Source organism: Arvicola amphibius, chromosome 2, assembly GCF_903992535.2.
Source record: "Arvicola amphibius chromosome 2, mArvAmp1.2, whole genome shotgun sequence".
Classification (NCBI taxonomy): domain Eukaryota; kingdom Metazoa; phylum Chordata; class Mammalia; order Rodentia; family Cricetidae; genus Arvicola; species Arvicola amphibius.
Window position 1 is genome coordinate 186,107,673 of NC_052048.2, and position 14,310 is coordinate 186,121,982.

Here is a 14,310-nt window from a genome sequence, read left to right on the forward strand (position 1 = left end):
CTCAGCTCACGGCACACTGAAGAGTAGGACTTGAATCATTTGTACCTTATTTTGTATTTGATCAAAATAACTACTTTTTTGTGGTGTTAGGAATCAAAAGCAGGACCTTGCCTTGCACATACTAAGCATAAGTCTGCTTATAGTCCCCTAAAAACTAAACTAGAATGATGACACAAGAAATCCAGAAAAGCCGGGCAGTGGTGGCTCACGCCTTTAATCCCAGCACTCAGGAGGCAGAGGCACGTGGATCTCTGTGAGTTCGAGGCCAGCCTGGTCTATAAGAGCTACTTCCAGGACAGGCACCAAAGCTACAGAGAAACCTTGTCTCAACAAACAAAACAAAACAAAAAAATAAAAAGAAAAAGAAAGAAATCCAGAAAAGAGAAAGAAAAAAAGACTTCTAAATTTTGCTTAGGGCAAAGAATAAAAAATAAAATATCCCTGGCATAGGGAAACAATAAAAAAAAAAAAAAAAAACTTCATGTAATGTGATGTAGGACCATCACAATCAATCACAACTAAACCTAGAGGCAATACCAAAGAGATTGGCATTTAACCAAAACAATAAAGTTAGAAAACAAACAAAAAACAATTCTAATGAAAAATACCTTATGAATACCAACAAAATAAAGCAGGTAACAAGCCAGAGGATGTATCTGAAGTTTACAGAAGCAGTCAAGGGCTGAAAGGCCCTAACAGATGAAGAAGCTCTTGGCGCTGGAAAGCTGTTTCCTTCAGTAAAGTGCTGGTGTGTAAGTGTGAGGACCTGAGTTTGAATCCCAGGCACCCATAATGGAAGGAGGGAACCAGCATATGCAAGTCTGTTTTCACACACATGCATACATGCACACAATCATAATAAATAAAATTTAAATAGTAAAAAAAAAAAAAAAAAGACTCAGGCAGTGGTGGTGCATGCCTTGAACTCCAGCACTCAGGAAGTGGAGGCAGGTGGATCTCTGTGAATTTGAGGCCAGCCTGATTAAACAGCGAGTTCCAGGGCAGCCAGGGCTACACAGAGAAACCTTGTCTTAAATAAACAACAACAACAACAACCAACAAACAAAAAGACAGTCCACAGATCCACAGAGGGAAAAAAAAGGAGTTGGAGAATCACCCCTATGTTTTATAAAATATATATATATATATATATATATATATATATATATATATATACTCAATCTCATTCATAAAGGTAAGCAGACTAAAGACTATTGACTATTGAGGACGGTAGAAACCCAAGGGCTTGATGATTCACTAGAGGCAAGGCCAAGAAAAATCAGTAAATTGTGATCTTGCTGGATGGTCATAGTGGTACAAGTTTATGGAAAGGAATTCAGTTTGACTTCTGGCTATGACCTGACAACCAACCTCCAAATACACCATAGGGTTCTCCATAGCATTGTATTTCGTAATAGCAAAATATTGAAAACACAAACATTCATGAAGGGGAACAAATTAATAAAGTATGTTATATACAAACACTAATGAATCACATGAGCAGAAGCAGATTAAAGAGTCTTCAGTGCGACACTACATACAATACACAGCTCCAGAGAAGTTAGAGCCTCCTTCGGGTAATTAATGGAGCCAGATGCAAAGACCCACAACCAAGCACCAGGTCAAACTCAGGGAATCGAGTCAAAGAAAGGCAAGGAGAGAATACATGAACAAGTGAGATCAAGATCACGATGGAGAAATCTGCATAGGCAGCTGAACCAAGCTCATGAAAACTCATGAACTCTGGACAAAAAGTTATGTAGCCTCCACTGGGTCCAAACCAGGTTCTCCGTATGTGGGAGTCAGTCATGAAGCTTGGGCTAGCTATCTGAGGGGCCCCTGGCAACAGGTAATGAGAACAGGAGAATTCTGGGAAGGAGGAAGTTGATTCCTCCCACTCCTGCCCAGACCACCGAAGCAGCAGGATGTGATCTGCACCATTGAAAAAAGGTACTGAGCCACATGGCTAACATAGATCAGAATAATGGGTTAATCAAGTTGTGAGAGTTAACCAGTGAGAGGTTAGAGCTAATGGGCCAATCAGCTTTATAACTTTAGAGACCTATGTGTGATTTTCTTTGGGACTAAACAGTTGTGGGGTACCAAGCAGGACAGAAACCCAAACAAGCAGGCCTGGCCCATTCATTGTTACAACAGGACTAGGACCTATCCCTGGTGCAGGAGCTAGCTTGTTAGAGACTATGAGGAGATGCCATACTCAGACTTAATGCAGAGGGGAAGGGCTTGGCCTTGCCCCAAATTAATGTGCCAAACTATGTCAACACCCCATGGGAGCCCTTACCTGTTGGGAGGAGTGGATGGGGGTGGTTTGGGGGGGCAGCGGGAAGAGGGATGGGAGGGTGAACCTTGTTTGGAATGTAAAATGAATTAAAAATAAATGTTTAAAAACAAAAATCAAAAAAAAAATTAGGCAAGTTTAATTAAAAAAAGAGAAAAGAAAAAAGTTTTCAGTGATTTGAACAGAGCAATTACACAGGAAGTAGGCAGATGTCTTTATGGGTACCTGTGCATATATACACACTATTTTATTTTTGCAAAGATAAACACAGAAAGGGCAATTAGAAGCAGACAAAAATGGTTACCACAACTGGAGCAGGGTAGTGATAACACAGGCACAAACAACTGAGTATACTGTGTTACAGAGTTGGACTTTTAAACACGCACATTTTTTACATTTCATCAAAAGTAAACTTTAATTATAAGAGAAAAAGGAGGGCATGTTCTCAGGAACTTACATCGTTGTATCTGACTCTCAAGGCATTGCTAATGCACATTTCCTCTCACTTACACCAGATCTTTAAATGACCTCTCTGTTTTACAAACATATCAATAAACTTTCCCTCTGAAGTTTTCAGAGAACCAATAAAACCAAAGGGACCCCGCTTTGGGGCTAAGAAAGCTTAGGCAGCTAACAATATTGTTGTCTGAAAGTCCCGGCATGGCCATGGCAAACGGAGACTCTTAAGGGGAATTGGTCATCTTCACTATCCAGGCCATCTTCTAGTACACAGCTATGTGGTTTGGCTAGCTCCAACACATCAATCACAACTGTCCAAGACTAAACTACTTTTGTTTTAAAGAAAATTTGATCAGTGCAGAGCAAGAATTTCCCATTAGCTGCAGAAAGTCTCCTCTATTGTGTACTGCCTATGGGTTCAATTAGATGCTCTTAGCAGCCAACCTGTGACAAAGAAACCCACTGTGAAAGCGAAGCTGGTTTGCTAATGGCTATTATACCAGAAGTTTCTTTGTTTTGGTTTTCTTTTCAAGACAGTTTCTTTGTGTAGCCCTGAATGTCCTGGAACTCACTTTTGTAGACCAAGCTGGCTCTGAACTCACAGAGATCTGCCTGCCTTTGCCTCCTGAGTGCTGGGATTAAAGGTGTGATGTTACATACCCAACAACTTAAACATTTTTTAAAGATTCAGGTCCATAACTCAATTATCACATTTAAAGACAAATGATAGCCTGGCTTCAAATCTAGCCAGGTTTGCACATCCCAACAGTTTTGTGATTTCTTTGAGGAAACCCACAATGCTAATCTCACTATGGCTCACACACTTTCCCAACTCGTTTGGGTTTTGCTTTGTGAAACAGGGTTTCTTTGTATAGATGTGGTTGTCCTGGAACTAGCTCTGTAGATCAGATGGACTCGAACTCACAGAGATTGCTTGCCTCTGCTTTCCTGGTGCAGGGATTAAAGGTGTGTGCCACCATGGCCCGATTCCCATAGGTTTAATGACAGTAATATGCTAGCCATGCATGTCAGTCAGTACCCTTTCATGTAATCTGAGAAGCTCTTGTTTCTGGCAGCAAAGCATTCCTCAACTGAAACCTACACCAAGTAAGCTCACAAATGCTACTTACCAGGATTGCTTCATTTGGACATCCTGGGGAGACACATACTTGGGTCTGCGACAAACCTTTCTGACAGTGCCATACACAAGGTTTTTCTGCAAAAAGGCTGGAAAACAAACAAACAAAAAACAATCTAATGAAAAAAACCACATGTGTATGTGTGCGTGCGTGCGTGCGTACGTGTATGCACAGCAGAAATGTTCTGTAAACATAAATTAAATGGGTTGGACAGATAATCCAACATGTAAAACCCAAGATCAGTTTTAAAAATAATGTGATTTTACACACTTCAAATAGTCATAAATAAAGCTGGTATCCTTAGGAGACTGAGTTTAGTGAATAGAGAAATGATTAGTAATTGGTATATCAATTACGCATGAATGCTTTTGAATTGTTCTTTCCAATAATATTTAAATTATTATTTTGCTTAGCAATTTTTTCCAGCTTGGATGTAAAGTTTCAGCCAAGCCTGATACCAAATTACCACATCTTGAGTTAATACAATTTATAGGTAATAATTTTGTCCTTATGACTTTTCTTAAATTTGAGTAAGCAGACTCTACAGCAGTGTTTATCAATCTTTTCAAATCCATGTGCTCCTTAATAAACAAAACATTTGACCCACCCTCAATCTCAATCTCAGGTTCATCCCAAGAATAGAGGGTGAATATCCATCCACATTTGCATTGAAAATGACAAATATCTAGAAGTTATACTACCTATTAAGAAAACCCTATCAAGTGCTACTTTTATATCTAAATATATAAACCAATTTTTATTTTAATTTTAGGAATATTTTAATACTAAAGCTTATAGATGTCTGAATTTACCTGCCTTTGAAGGTAAACTATGTAGTAATTTGAGGACGTGCCCCTTCCACTACAGCTGTCCTCACTGTCTTCTGGAGTCCACACTCACTTAGCTTCCTTAACCTTTCTGTCACTCGTCATTCTACATGATGCTTTGCTCATGAACACACTGGCTTAATAACCATATATAATGAATCTTAAATGACATTTCAACAGTAAAAATGGCTATTCAGCACATATGGAGTAGTTAAGCATTTGTTAGACAGCTTCTCTAATCTTTCATTGGGAAAAAAAAGAACCCCCTTCCCTAATAACTTTGTTGTTTCCTTAACTTACCCTGGGACACATCCCTAAATGAGCTTGCTGTGGGGGATTCTGCTGTTGACAGTCAGGGAACAGGATGTCATTGCTCTGCTTCTGGAAACTTGGCTATCACTTTGAGTTACTCTTTCATGAGAAGAAATCTTACCAGAGCTGGTCATTTGGGCTGCTATGTAACATACATTTTGAAAGTGTTTGCTTCCTCATAATCAGTAAGTGTAAGTGGCAGAGTTTGGCGTGAGACTCTGCTTCATTGTACATAGTAAAGACAGTGCAGGTAAAGCCAATGACTTCAATCCTTTTCCTTTACAGATACTATTATCTACCAAAAAAAAAAAAAAATCAAGCAACAGGCAAACTGTGATCACTGTGAGCATGCTTTTTCTAGCTACATCCTTGTACTGAAAGTCTGCTCTGTCTCCAGGGACTGAAGTCCAAGTTGAGAACTAGAAAGGTATGTTTGACATTTTCCAGATATTTAAAAGAACTCAAACTGTGGTTAGCAGCAGTCAGGAGGAGTGAATGCTGCAGAAACTGGGTCTTCACGGCAGTCCTGCCCTTTCTATCCCCCTGTACTCTTCTACACACTGCCATCAATTACAGTGACTGGCACTTGGGACACTCCTGGCTGGTTTCCTCCAGTAGAAGTCATTCCTCTGGAGAACAGAAGAAACTTCTCTGAGGGGCAAGAGCATCAGGGAGTCTTCCTTAAACAAAACCATAAGTGACATAAAACCCTAAGTCAAAAATAACTGAACAGTTCCAATGACTTCGTAGCTGCTAATGCCCCACTGAGGAGTCAGAGTGAGAGGCCATGGTGCCTGATCTGCGGGACCTGCTGACACTGCTCTGCACTGCAGGGCACTGAGCTGCTTCCTGATGCTTGGGACCCACACAGCCACACTGCAGTGACTACAATTTTCTGCAGTCTGAATCCTGCTTGCTTTGGAGTCAAACTAGACATGCAGACCAAACAGTCAACTGTTTTAAACTTTGGGACACAGAACTCATTTTGATTAAAATATTGACCCTCAGAACTAAGACCTAAACTTTCCTCTTAGGGGAAGAAAGACTCAAAATAAGGAGTGACTGAAGGCCCTCTTCACGTAGAAAGGGAGAGCCTAAGGGCTTGACTGACAGTAACAATGCCATTGGACTCTCACCCATCAAAAAAACTTGTCTTTTGATTAGAATGGGTTTAAGGAAATTGTGATATGTCAAATTGTGGAATGATTATTAATTCCCATTCTAGAATTATAGTATTGACTTGGTAATGTTTGTAACTGCTTATAAGACACTGAGAAAAGTTTGACATGCACTATAAATGCACTATGGATTTAATGCATATGTTAAGAGTTCTAGATTTTTATACAGTGTAAAATTGTTAAGAGGTGCTCTAGACCAGCTGAAGAAAACATTTTCAACTCAGGTGCTCCTCCTCTCCTTTAACTAGGCGACTATAGCCTTGAGGAGCATGATTATTCATAAAACATTATGATCTCTCCTAACAAGAAAATATGGCTCTGAGACACAGAGCCCAAAGGTATTTCTCTCCCTTAATCTCTTTTGTTTCACAGAGGTCAGCAGTCAGAGACAGGTTTGAAGCTTCTTCTCCCCAGATACCTAAGACAGGAACTTGCATAATTAGAATGCCTGTTCTGAAGACGGGTAAGTCTGGGTAAATGAAGGAGTCTCTGCGTAAGACAGATGCAATCTTCTGTCCTGTTGCAGAAGCACAGGCTTTATTAAAATTAATAAAAAGTGGGGAAGTGTGGGGGCTGAATTATGCAAGTCCATATTCCACATTGTCTGGCGCTCAGAGAATGCTGAACAACTTCCAAAGTGCAATTTGCCCCTTCCACACAGGAGGTGGTTGCCTAGCTCTGTGGCCGCCTAGCTCTCTGATAGTAAACAACCTGACACCATCCTAACAAGTGGTCAGGATGTGCTAATGTCGTTCTGCTCCTTCTACTGTAAATTAGGAGGTCACCTGGGGAAGAGGTGTTTTCAGTCTGCTGGACACAATAGGCATGGACAGGACGTGGCCTAAGTCATCCCCTGCTACCTAGGGAACAATGCTAGGAAGTTTGTGTTACCTGCCCCCCTCAGTTTATCTTGATATAAAGATGTTTGGAAAATAAATGCAGATGATCTCAGGATATGAATGATTCCTGAACTCCCTCCAGGGAAAAAAAAAAAAAGTAACTGCCGAAAACAGACACCAAGTGGTTTTCGGAAAATTTGCCAATGGCACCTTGCTGCTTTCCACACAGAGCAGGGCGGAGACACTGCACCAAGGCAGGTCCTCTGACTCCCTTGAACATGCTGGACTTGTGAGTGTAAGGTGAGCTGAGCAGAGCTGGATGAAATGTTTGCATGGAGATGGTATGAAAAATTATTGTGCAACTAAAACTTGAAGCATTCTCACAAATCAGCCACTGAAGAACTGGCCAATGGGTGACTGCTCTGCTTTTGTCTGTTAAGATACATGGGGGAAAAAAATCACCTCAGCTCCAGCTTCTAGACACTAACTAAAAGGACAGAACTTTTAACTAGTGTCCTAGAGCATCAAGGCTGAAAGTACCTACAGAAAATGCAGTAGCTTTGGTGCTATGCCAGGAATAATGAGATGACACCTCATAGTAGAGTCATGTGGGCCTTGGAGAGCCAGAGGTTAACCTTCAGATACAGAACAGCCACACTGTATTCACTGGCCCGATCCCTCAATGTCCGAAAAGCTCCATCTCCTAAAACCCTCGAAGCACATCTCCTTGAGAGTGCAGGGCAGTAAGTATCATCTGTTGATGGGTCTGACTGCCTTTTGGGATAGACACACCCTCCTTTCCTTGCTTATACCAGCTAGGCCCCCAGGTTAATATGGGAGGGCTCACTCCACAAGAAAAGGGGTACCTTTGAAGTCTAACTCGTAGTTGTGCTTTCCAGCCTGGAACTTCAAGGTAGCTGCCTGGGAATCAGCCCCTGGGACACAGAATGCCAGGTAAGCCTTTTCCACGTCACTGCTGCTGATGGTGGTCACAGGGTGCATTGTGCCCTGTAAGGGGAAACCCAAAGATGTCAGGGAGGCAAGAGGTTGTGGTGATAAACAAAAATGCTGGTCAATCCAGCCCCCATTCTGGACAAATGATCCTGTTATAGGGAAACAGGAGGTGCCAGGGAGCGGGGTGACAGGATGGGGGTATGGAAGGGAAGTTATATGACTCTCTTGAAGCTACTATAAATAGATGATGGTACATATAGGTCCTGCTAAGTAGGGTAACCAGGATGCAAGCAATAAAAAAGCAAAAGAACAGCAAGATGACTTAGCAAGAAAAGGTACTTGCCACCAAGGCAAATAATCTGAGTTCAATCCTTAGAACACGTAATAGGAGAAAGCAAACTGCCACAATTTGACCTTTGACCTCCACATCCATGCAGTGGCATGAGCACACCCATATATATACATACATACAAATAGATAAACAAGCATTTTTAAAATTCTTCAGACTAGATGTACAGCTATACAAATGATGGCAAACTATCAACGGCTAATTCACCTAGGCCACTTAGCTGGTCAGCTCGAGAAGCACTACCTCTTCTACAGCTATCTCATTCCCTTAATCCTCCAGTCAGGCTTCAGTCCCTTTCTGTGATTTTCTGGTCTCTTGGAGGATCTCCCCAACGCCCCCCAGTTATTTATTTCAATTCTCATTTTCTCTGCAATTACCTACTAGATAATACTTGGGACTGGATGAACTAAATTTGAATTCTGCGGCTTTGCTATGGCTTAGATGTGGTTTGTCTCACAAGGATTTATGCTCTGAAAGTATAGTCTCCAATGTGAGGCAGAACTTTAAGAAGTAGGACCTGAGGCTTTGTAGGGATGGCTCAGTGGTTAAGAGAACTTGCTGCTATTGCTGAGGACCCAGGTTTAATTCTCGGTACCCACTCGGCAGCTAACATGTCTGTAACTTCAGTTCCAAGGGCGTCTGAGGCGTCTTCTGGCCTCTGCAGGCACCATATGCATATGACGCACAGGCAAACATGCGGACAGAACATCCACATATGTAAGATAAAAATAAATGTACTCTTCACTAAGTCACAGTTCTACAATTTAGGGACAAAACATTAAATAAAACAGAATCTGTCCCTGCCTGGGAAACAGTACAGCAAAAAGGGAGGGAAAATAAAAAGCAAGCAGTTAAATCGATACATCATGCTCAAACGTCCCACGGGGCTATGTGGGTGACACAGAAGCTACAGGCAGACTAAGTGAGACACAATCCAGCAAAGTTTCCTGAAGGAAAAGAAGCATGAGTCAAGGCCCAACCCCGAGAAGAATGGCTTGGCTCTATGAAGGCGGTCGGAGAAGGGGTAGTAGGTATATGGTTTTGGAAAGAAGTATTTTATGGTTTTATAATAGTGCTTAGTTTCTCCTTTTAAACTCTATCATCCTTCAAAACTAAATTATTAGGTTAAAATTTGGAAGAATGAGGAGGTGGTATAAAAATCACTTCCAGACAGTGAAGGGAAAAGAAGATAAAACAGGAAATGAAGGAAAGAATCAGCAGAAAGGAGACAGAGTCAGACATATAACTCAAGCCCCAGCCCCAACCCTTAAGGTGAAAAGCCCTTAACACAGGTTATCACAGGGAAGAGAATGAAGGCAGCCAAACAGAAAGCAAAAACGAGGGACTTTGGCTGTAGTCTGGAGAAACCAGTGGTTAAGCTGAGGAAGCCCAAGATTAGCAGCACTTGGAGAGTGACTAGTAAGATTTGAAGGAATGAAAAATTTCCATGTGTTCTAAGGCAGGTCTGGTTGATTTTGACATTAAATTTTGGGGTACATTCTAAACTCAGAAACAAAGCTTTTCTGAAAATCAAGAGAAAACTAGTCTGAAACTGGAAATTAGAAAAACAAAAAAACCAAACAATCCTAAAGAAAAAAAAAAACAATTATATGAAGGGAGAATGATCCCAAGGCTATACAGCTAACACTATAAAAGGAGACCCCAAGAACTCATCAAGTACACCTATGTCTCCAAATCCTTGCAGCATGTGGGCACACCAACGGCGTCCACACGAAGTTCATGTCGAGAGATTCCCAAATTGTCCTAAACAAGTTTATAGACTGCAAACAAAAACATACACAAGCAAAGTGTTGGCGGTTGGAAGAGAAAGTCTCCACCCCTGAACTTGACGGGTGCAGTCTGGGAAGACTTCTTTTGCATGAGTGCTATCAGAGCTCTTTGTGTTACATCAACAGGGCTGCCCCTGTCTCCCCCTAGAGCCAGAGGGATCATCAAGTAAAAAGTGACTGTTGCCTTTGGTAGCCATCTATTTCTGAAGAAGCCGCAATATATCATTCTAAGCATGGAAGATGCACCCATGGAAAAAGAGAAATGTCCTGTCCTTGTGGAGCTTACATAAAAATGTGATCAGATAAGGGCATTCTGCATATAGTTAAGAACAAGAAACCCAAGCCTCAACACAACCTCCAACAGGTCAGGGAGTGCAAGTACCATCAGGTCCCCAAGATAATTTTCACTGTTGAAAAGGATCTCTACATAAGTGACTCTCTCCACATACTTTATTTCTGTAAAGTCCCCAGATCTCTTGATCCCAGCCTTTGTAGACATCTTCATATAAGTGACAGTGAGTTACCTGATTTGGGTTCCAAGTCAACTGCTGATATAAGTCATATTCTCATACATTGCTATCTTCTGAAATTGCAGAAACAGGCAAGAAAGGCAATTTGAAAGCCTTCAACTTTATACTACAGTTTAGGCACTAGCTCCAGAGTTTTCTATTAACTAATAAAAATCAATGAAGAAAGCCGGCATCATCACAGTTATTTAACATTCAATTCTCATGAGCTAAGATATCTAGTCATTCAAAGACAGGATTGTAAAGATGCACTGTCATCCAGGTATCTGGGGATCCTGATGTCTACCAAGTACACTCCCTGGCATCTTTGTGCTTCTGTTTAGAATAGATGTTTCATCTTATACAAAATTGCCATCCTTTTTATTATCACACTTACTTGTCGTCCATATTCCTGCCAAGAACCAAACTCATCCATCCAGTACCAAACCCAGTCAGTAGTGAGGATGAAATGCGGGGGTTTGGTGACTGAAGAAGCGGTGGAGAGTCTGCGAGCCACAGTACTACCAAACTTCATGGAACCAAAGTCTAAGTTAACAAAGTGTAAGCCAGCAGCTGACTCTGTGTACACTATCCTGGAAAAGAAAATGAAGAGCAGATTAAAATTTCACCAATTAAACAACACAGGTGATTCTGCTTCCACCTATGAGAATATAGGATGTGTGAATAGTAAATGTGTCGTACAGTTTTAGAAACGTTTCCAGAGGCAGGGAAACCTGTGTTACAAGATTGTCACCTCTGCTCTGTGAAAGTCAGGATGATACAGAAGACGGGTTATCATGAAAATCCTTTCACTGTAAAATTCAGAAAATTTTGAATCTTCTTCAAAATAATTAAGACTGGAGATGTGGCTAGGGAAGAGCATTGGCCTAACATGAACAGGCCAGTTTGATCTGCAAGGGTTTGATCTCCAAGACTACAAAAATAAAATGCATTCCTAAGCTGTTTAAAAAAAAAAGAGAGAAATCCTTAGAAAACAAAAGCAACAATAGTTAGCATATACTGAGCATTTGCCAGCCCATGCATAAAATAATGTATAGCATAGTCAATCTTAACAGCCCTATGGGATGAGGCTAGTATCTCCATGCAACAAATGGAAAAACAAAAGCCCATGAAAGCTAAGAAACACATCTGAGCAACAACAGCCAGCAGACACAGGATAAAGGAGACAGTCTGGATGCATAGCCTGCATGGCTAGCCACAGTCCAGGCTCCTTTCTAAATGTGATACTGCTCCAAGACCAAGGGGAGTAAGAACAGGGTCAATGACTAATGACATATTATTAGCAGCTAAGGAAAGGAAGTGGGGGACACATGCAAATGCAAAATCCGGGGAAGAAAGGAGGCCAAATCTAAGGAGAGATTTTTTTTTCTTCCTTCTAGATACTGAACCGGGGATTTCACAACATTCCTCAATTGAACTATAACCCAGCTCTCTCTTCATTTTGAAGTAGTCATTAAGTAGCAGGCAGGTCCTGAATTTGTGATCATCCTCCTGCCTCACCTTCCCAACTAGATGGGATTACAGATCTAAATCAACTCAGAAGAGATACTTCTAGCCAGACCTGGTAGCACACACCTGTAATCCCAGTACTTGGGAGGTCTAGACAGGGTCAGAGGTTCAAGGTCATTCTCAGCTACATAATGAGTTTGAGGTCAGCCTGGGTTACTTGAGAGTCCATCTGGACAAGAGAGCTGGCATGTGCTAGAAGGAAAGGACAGAGAAGAGAGAAGATAGACAGATTTCTGTATAGCTAGGTCCCAGGAATATGCCATGCTAAGGCAGTCAGGAAGGACATTCACCTGTATGCACACTGGCTTTGGAGAGAAGAGGAAAACTCCCTCAGGACTCTCAACCAGTCAAGCCTCACACAAGTTTTAGACTGTTTCATACTTCTTTGTCAGAATTAGCTGTAAAGATATTGGTTTCCAGAAAAGCGAACATCAATTTCTTGGAGGAACTCACCTCACAAAAATTTCCACATATAAAGTTTCATCAAACATATCTCAAAATCAAATCAAACAACACATGTGGGAAAAGACTCCATGAGAAAATGTAGCTGACCAAAGCAAATAGAATCAGACTACTGAGGCTATCAACTAGATTCTAAGATACAAATATGTGTAAAGTGGTTCTTTTTAGCTAGTTATCAAAAGTCTAAGTTAGAATTATAAGACTAAAAAAAATTGATCAGGTAATCTTGATGAAAAACAAGAACATTTGAATAAGTAATATAATATAGATTTTAAAGTCACAGACGGACTCACTGGATCTCATATGGGGCTGACTAGTAACCTGGGACTCTGAAAATTCCCCTAAATGCAGCAAAGAAATGAAAAGTAAATGAAAGAGATGGTAGGAGAATAAAGGGTAAAGTAAAGAACTCTCAGTCTACCACTTCATCGGGATCCCAGCAGCTATTCTAGAGGAGACCAAGGATCAGAAAGTGGGCATGTCTGCATAAAAATTATAAAGACATAATTCTCCCCAAACTCACAACAGTCAATGGAATTTCAAATTAAAAATACAGCAGAATTAACTGTAAGCTGAAGAAAAATTTAAATTCCTAAAGACCAAAATGGCAAGAACTAGAAGCAGAAGCAGCAGCAAGAGGAAGAGGATGAGGAGAGTAACAGGATGAAGAGGAGGAGGAGGAAGAGGAGCCTTTGTCTTCCCAGATACCATGACTTAGTATTAGGCTCCAGTGGGTGAAAGAGACAGTGTGGGACTGCTTCAGACAGACACTGACCAGAGGCCGGAAGTAGACGAACACAGTGCCACCACAGGGGGCACTGAAGACGAATGTAGAAAAGATAATATTTGACAACAAATATCAAAATGAGCTGAAATGAGCTAAGGTGTGTTAACATTTTACCAAATTTGGCTCTCTTCTGGTGGTTTCAAAAATAAACTTCCAGAAATGAGTAGTCATGAGCTTGTATAATGAGCATACTCAGCAGTTTAAATTTTATGGCAAGTATTTTAATCACGAGCAAATTAATTAAAAATTTTCAAAGTAGGTATTAAAGAAACTGGTGATTCACCTAAGAATGAAACTGAATTCAAATTTAATCACATAAAAAGAGAATTTAAATATAGTGTTATACTTAAAATGTTCACTTTTACAAGAAAACTCAGGAGAATTTTTTTGTTTTTGGAATGAAGGATTTCTTAAGATATGTAAAGTACAAAACCATAAAGGGAAAGGTGGATAAATATTTCTCTGCATTAAAGGCACTATCAGCTGACTAAAAGAGCTGATTTTTTAACTCACATTTAATATGCAGAAATGTAAAGACTGCTTCAAAAATAAATGGATAGGGGAAAAACACGGCTCTCTTTATTTGCAAATACAATTAAGGATGAACACTGCACAGCGAATGAACCCAACGGCCAACGGACACGTGGAAATCATGGCTATACAAACTGAGAACACATTTTACACTCTTGCCTGGTTAGCATGTAAGTAGTCAACAGTACCAGTATCGGGGGACACATCATTAAATACTGCTAAGGGACTGGGAAGTACTATGATCACCTGAAAGACAACCTGTTATCATCTGACAAAGCCTAGGACAAACACAGCCTATCTCCCAGGAGATCCCTTTGGAAATTCCCCCAATAGAAACACATGTATGGT

General features: G+C 40.7%; 1 protein-coding gene across 1 annotated transcript in view; it reads right to left on the reverse strand.

Annotated features, from left to right (window-relative positions):
• Parp12 (poly(ADP-ribose) polymerase family member 12) overlaps nucleotides 1-14,310 on the reverse strand; it is a 41,216-nt gene that overhangs the window by 7,962 nt on the left and 18,944 nt on the right. The window contains exons 6-8 of the mRNA XM_038318529.2: nucleotides 11,050-11,245; nucleotides 7,920-8,061; nucleotides 3,889-3,985 (exon numbers count right to left, since the gene is read on the reverse strand). Coding sequence (XP_038174457.1) covers nucleotides 3,889-3,985; nucleotides 7,920-8,061; nucleotides 11,050-11,245 — 435 coding nt within the window. The remainder of the gene's footprint in view (nucleotides 1-3,888; nucleotides 3,986-7,919; nucleotides 8,062-11,049; nucleotides 11,246-14,310) is intronic.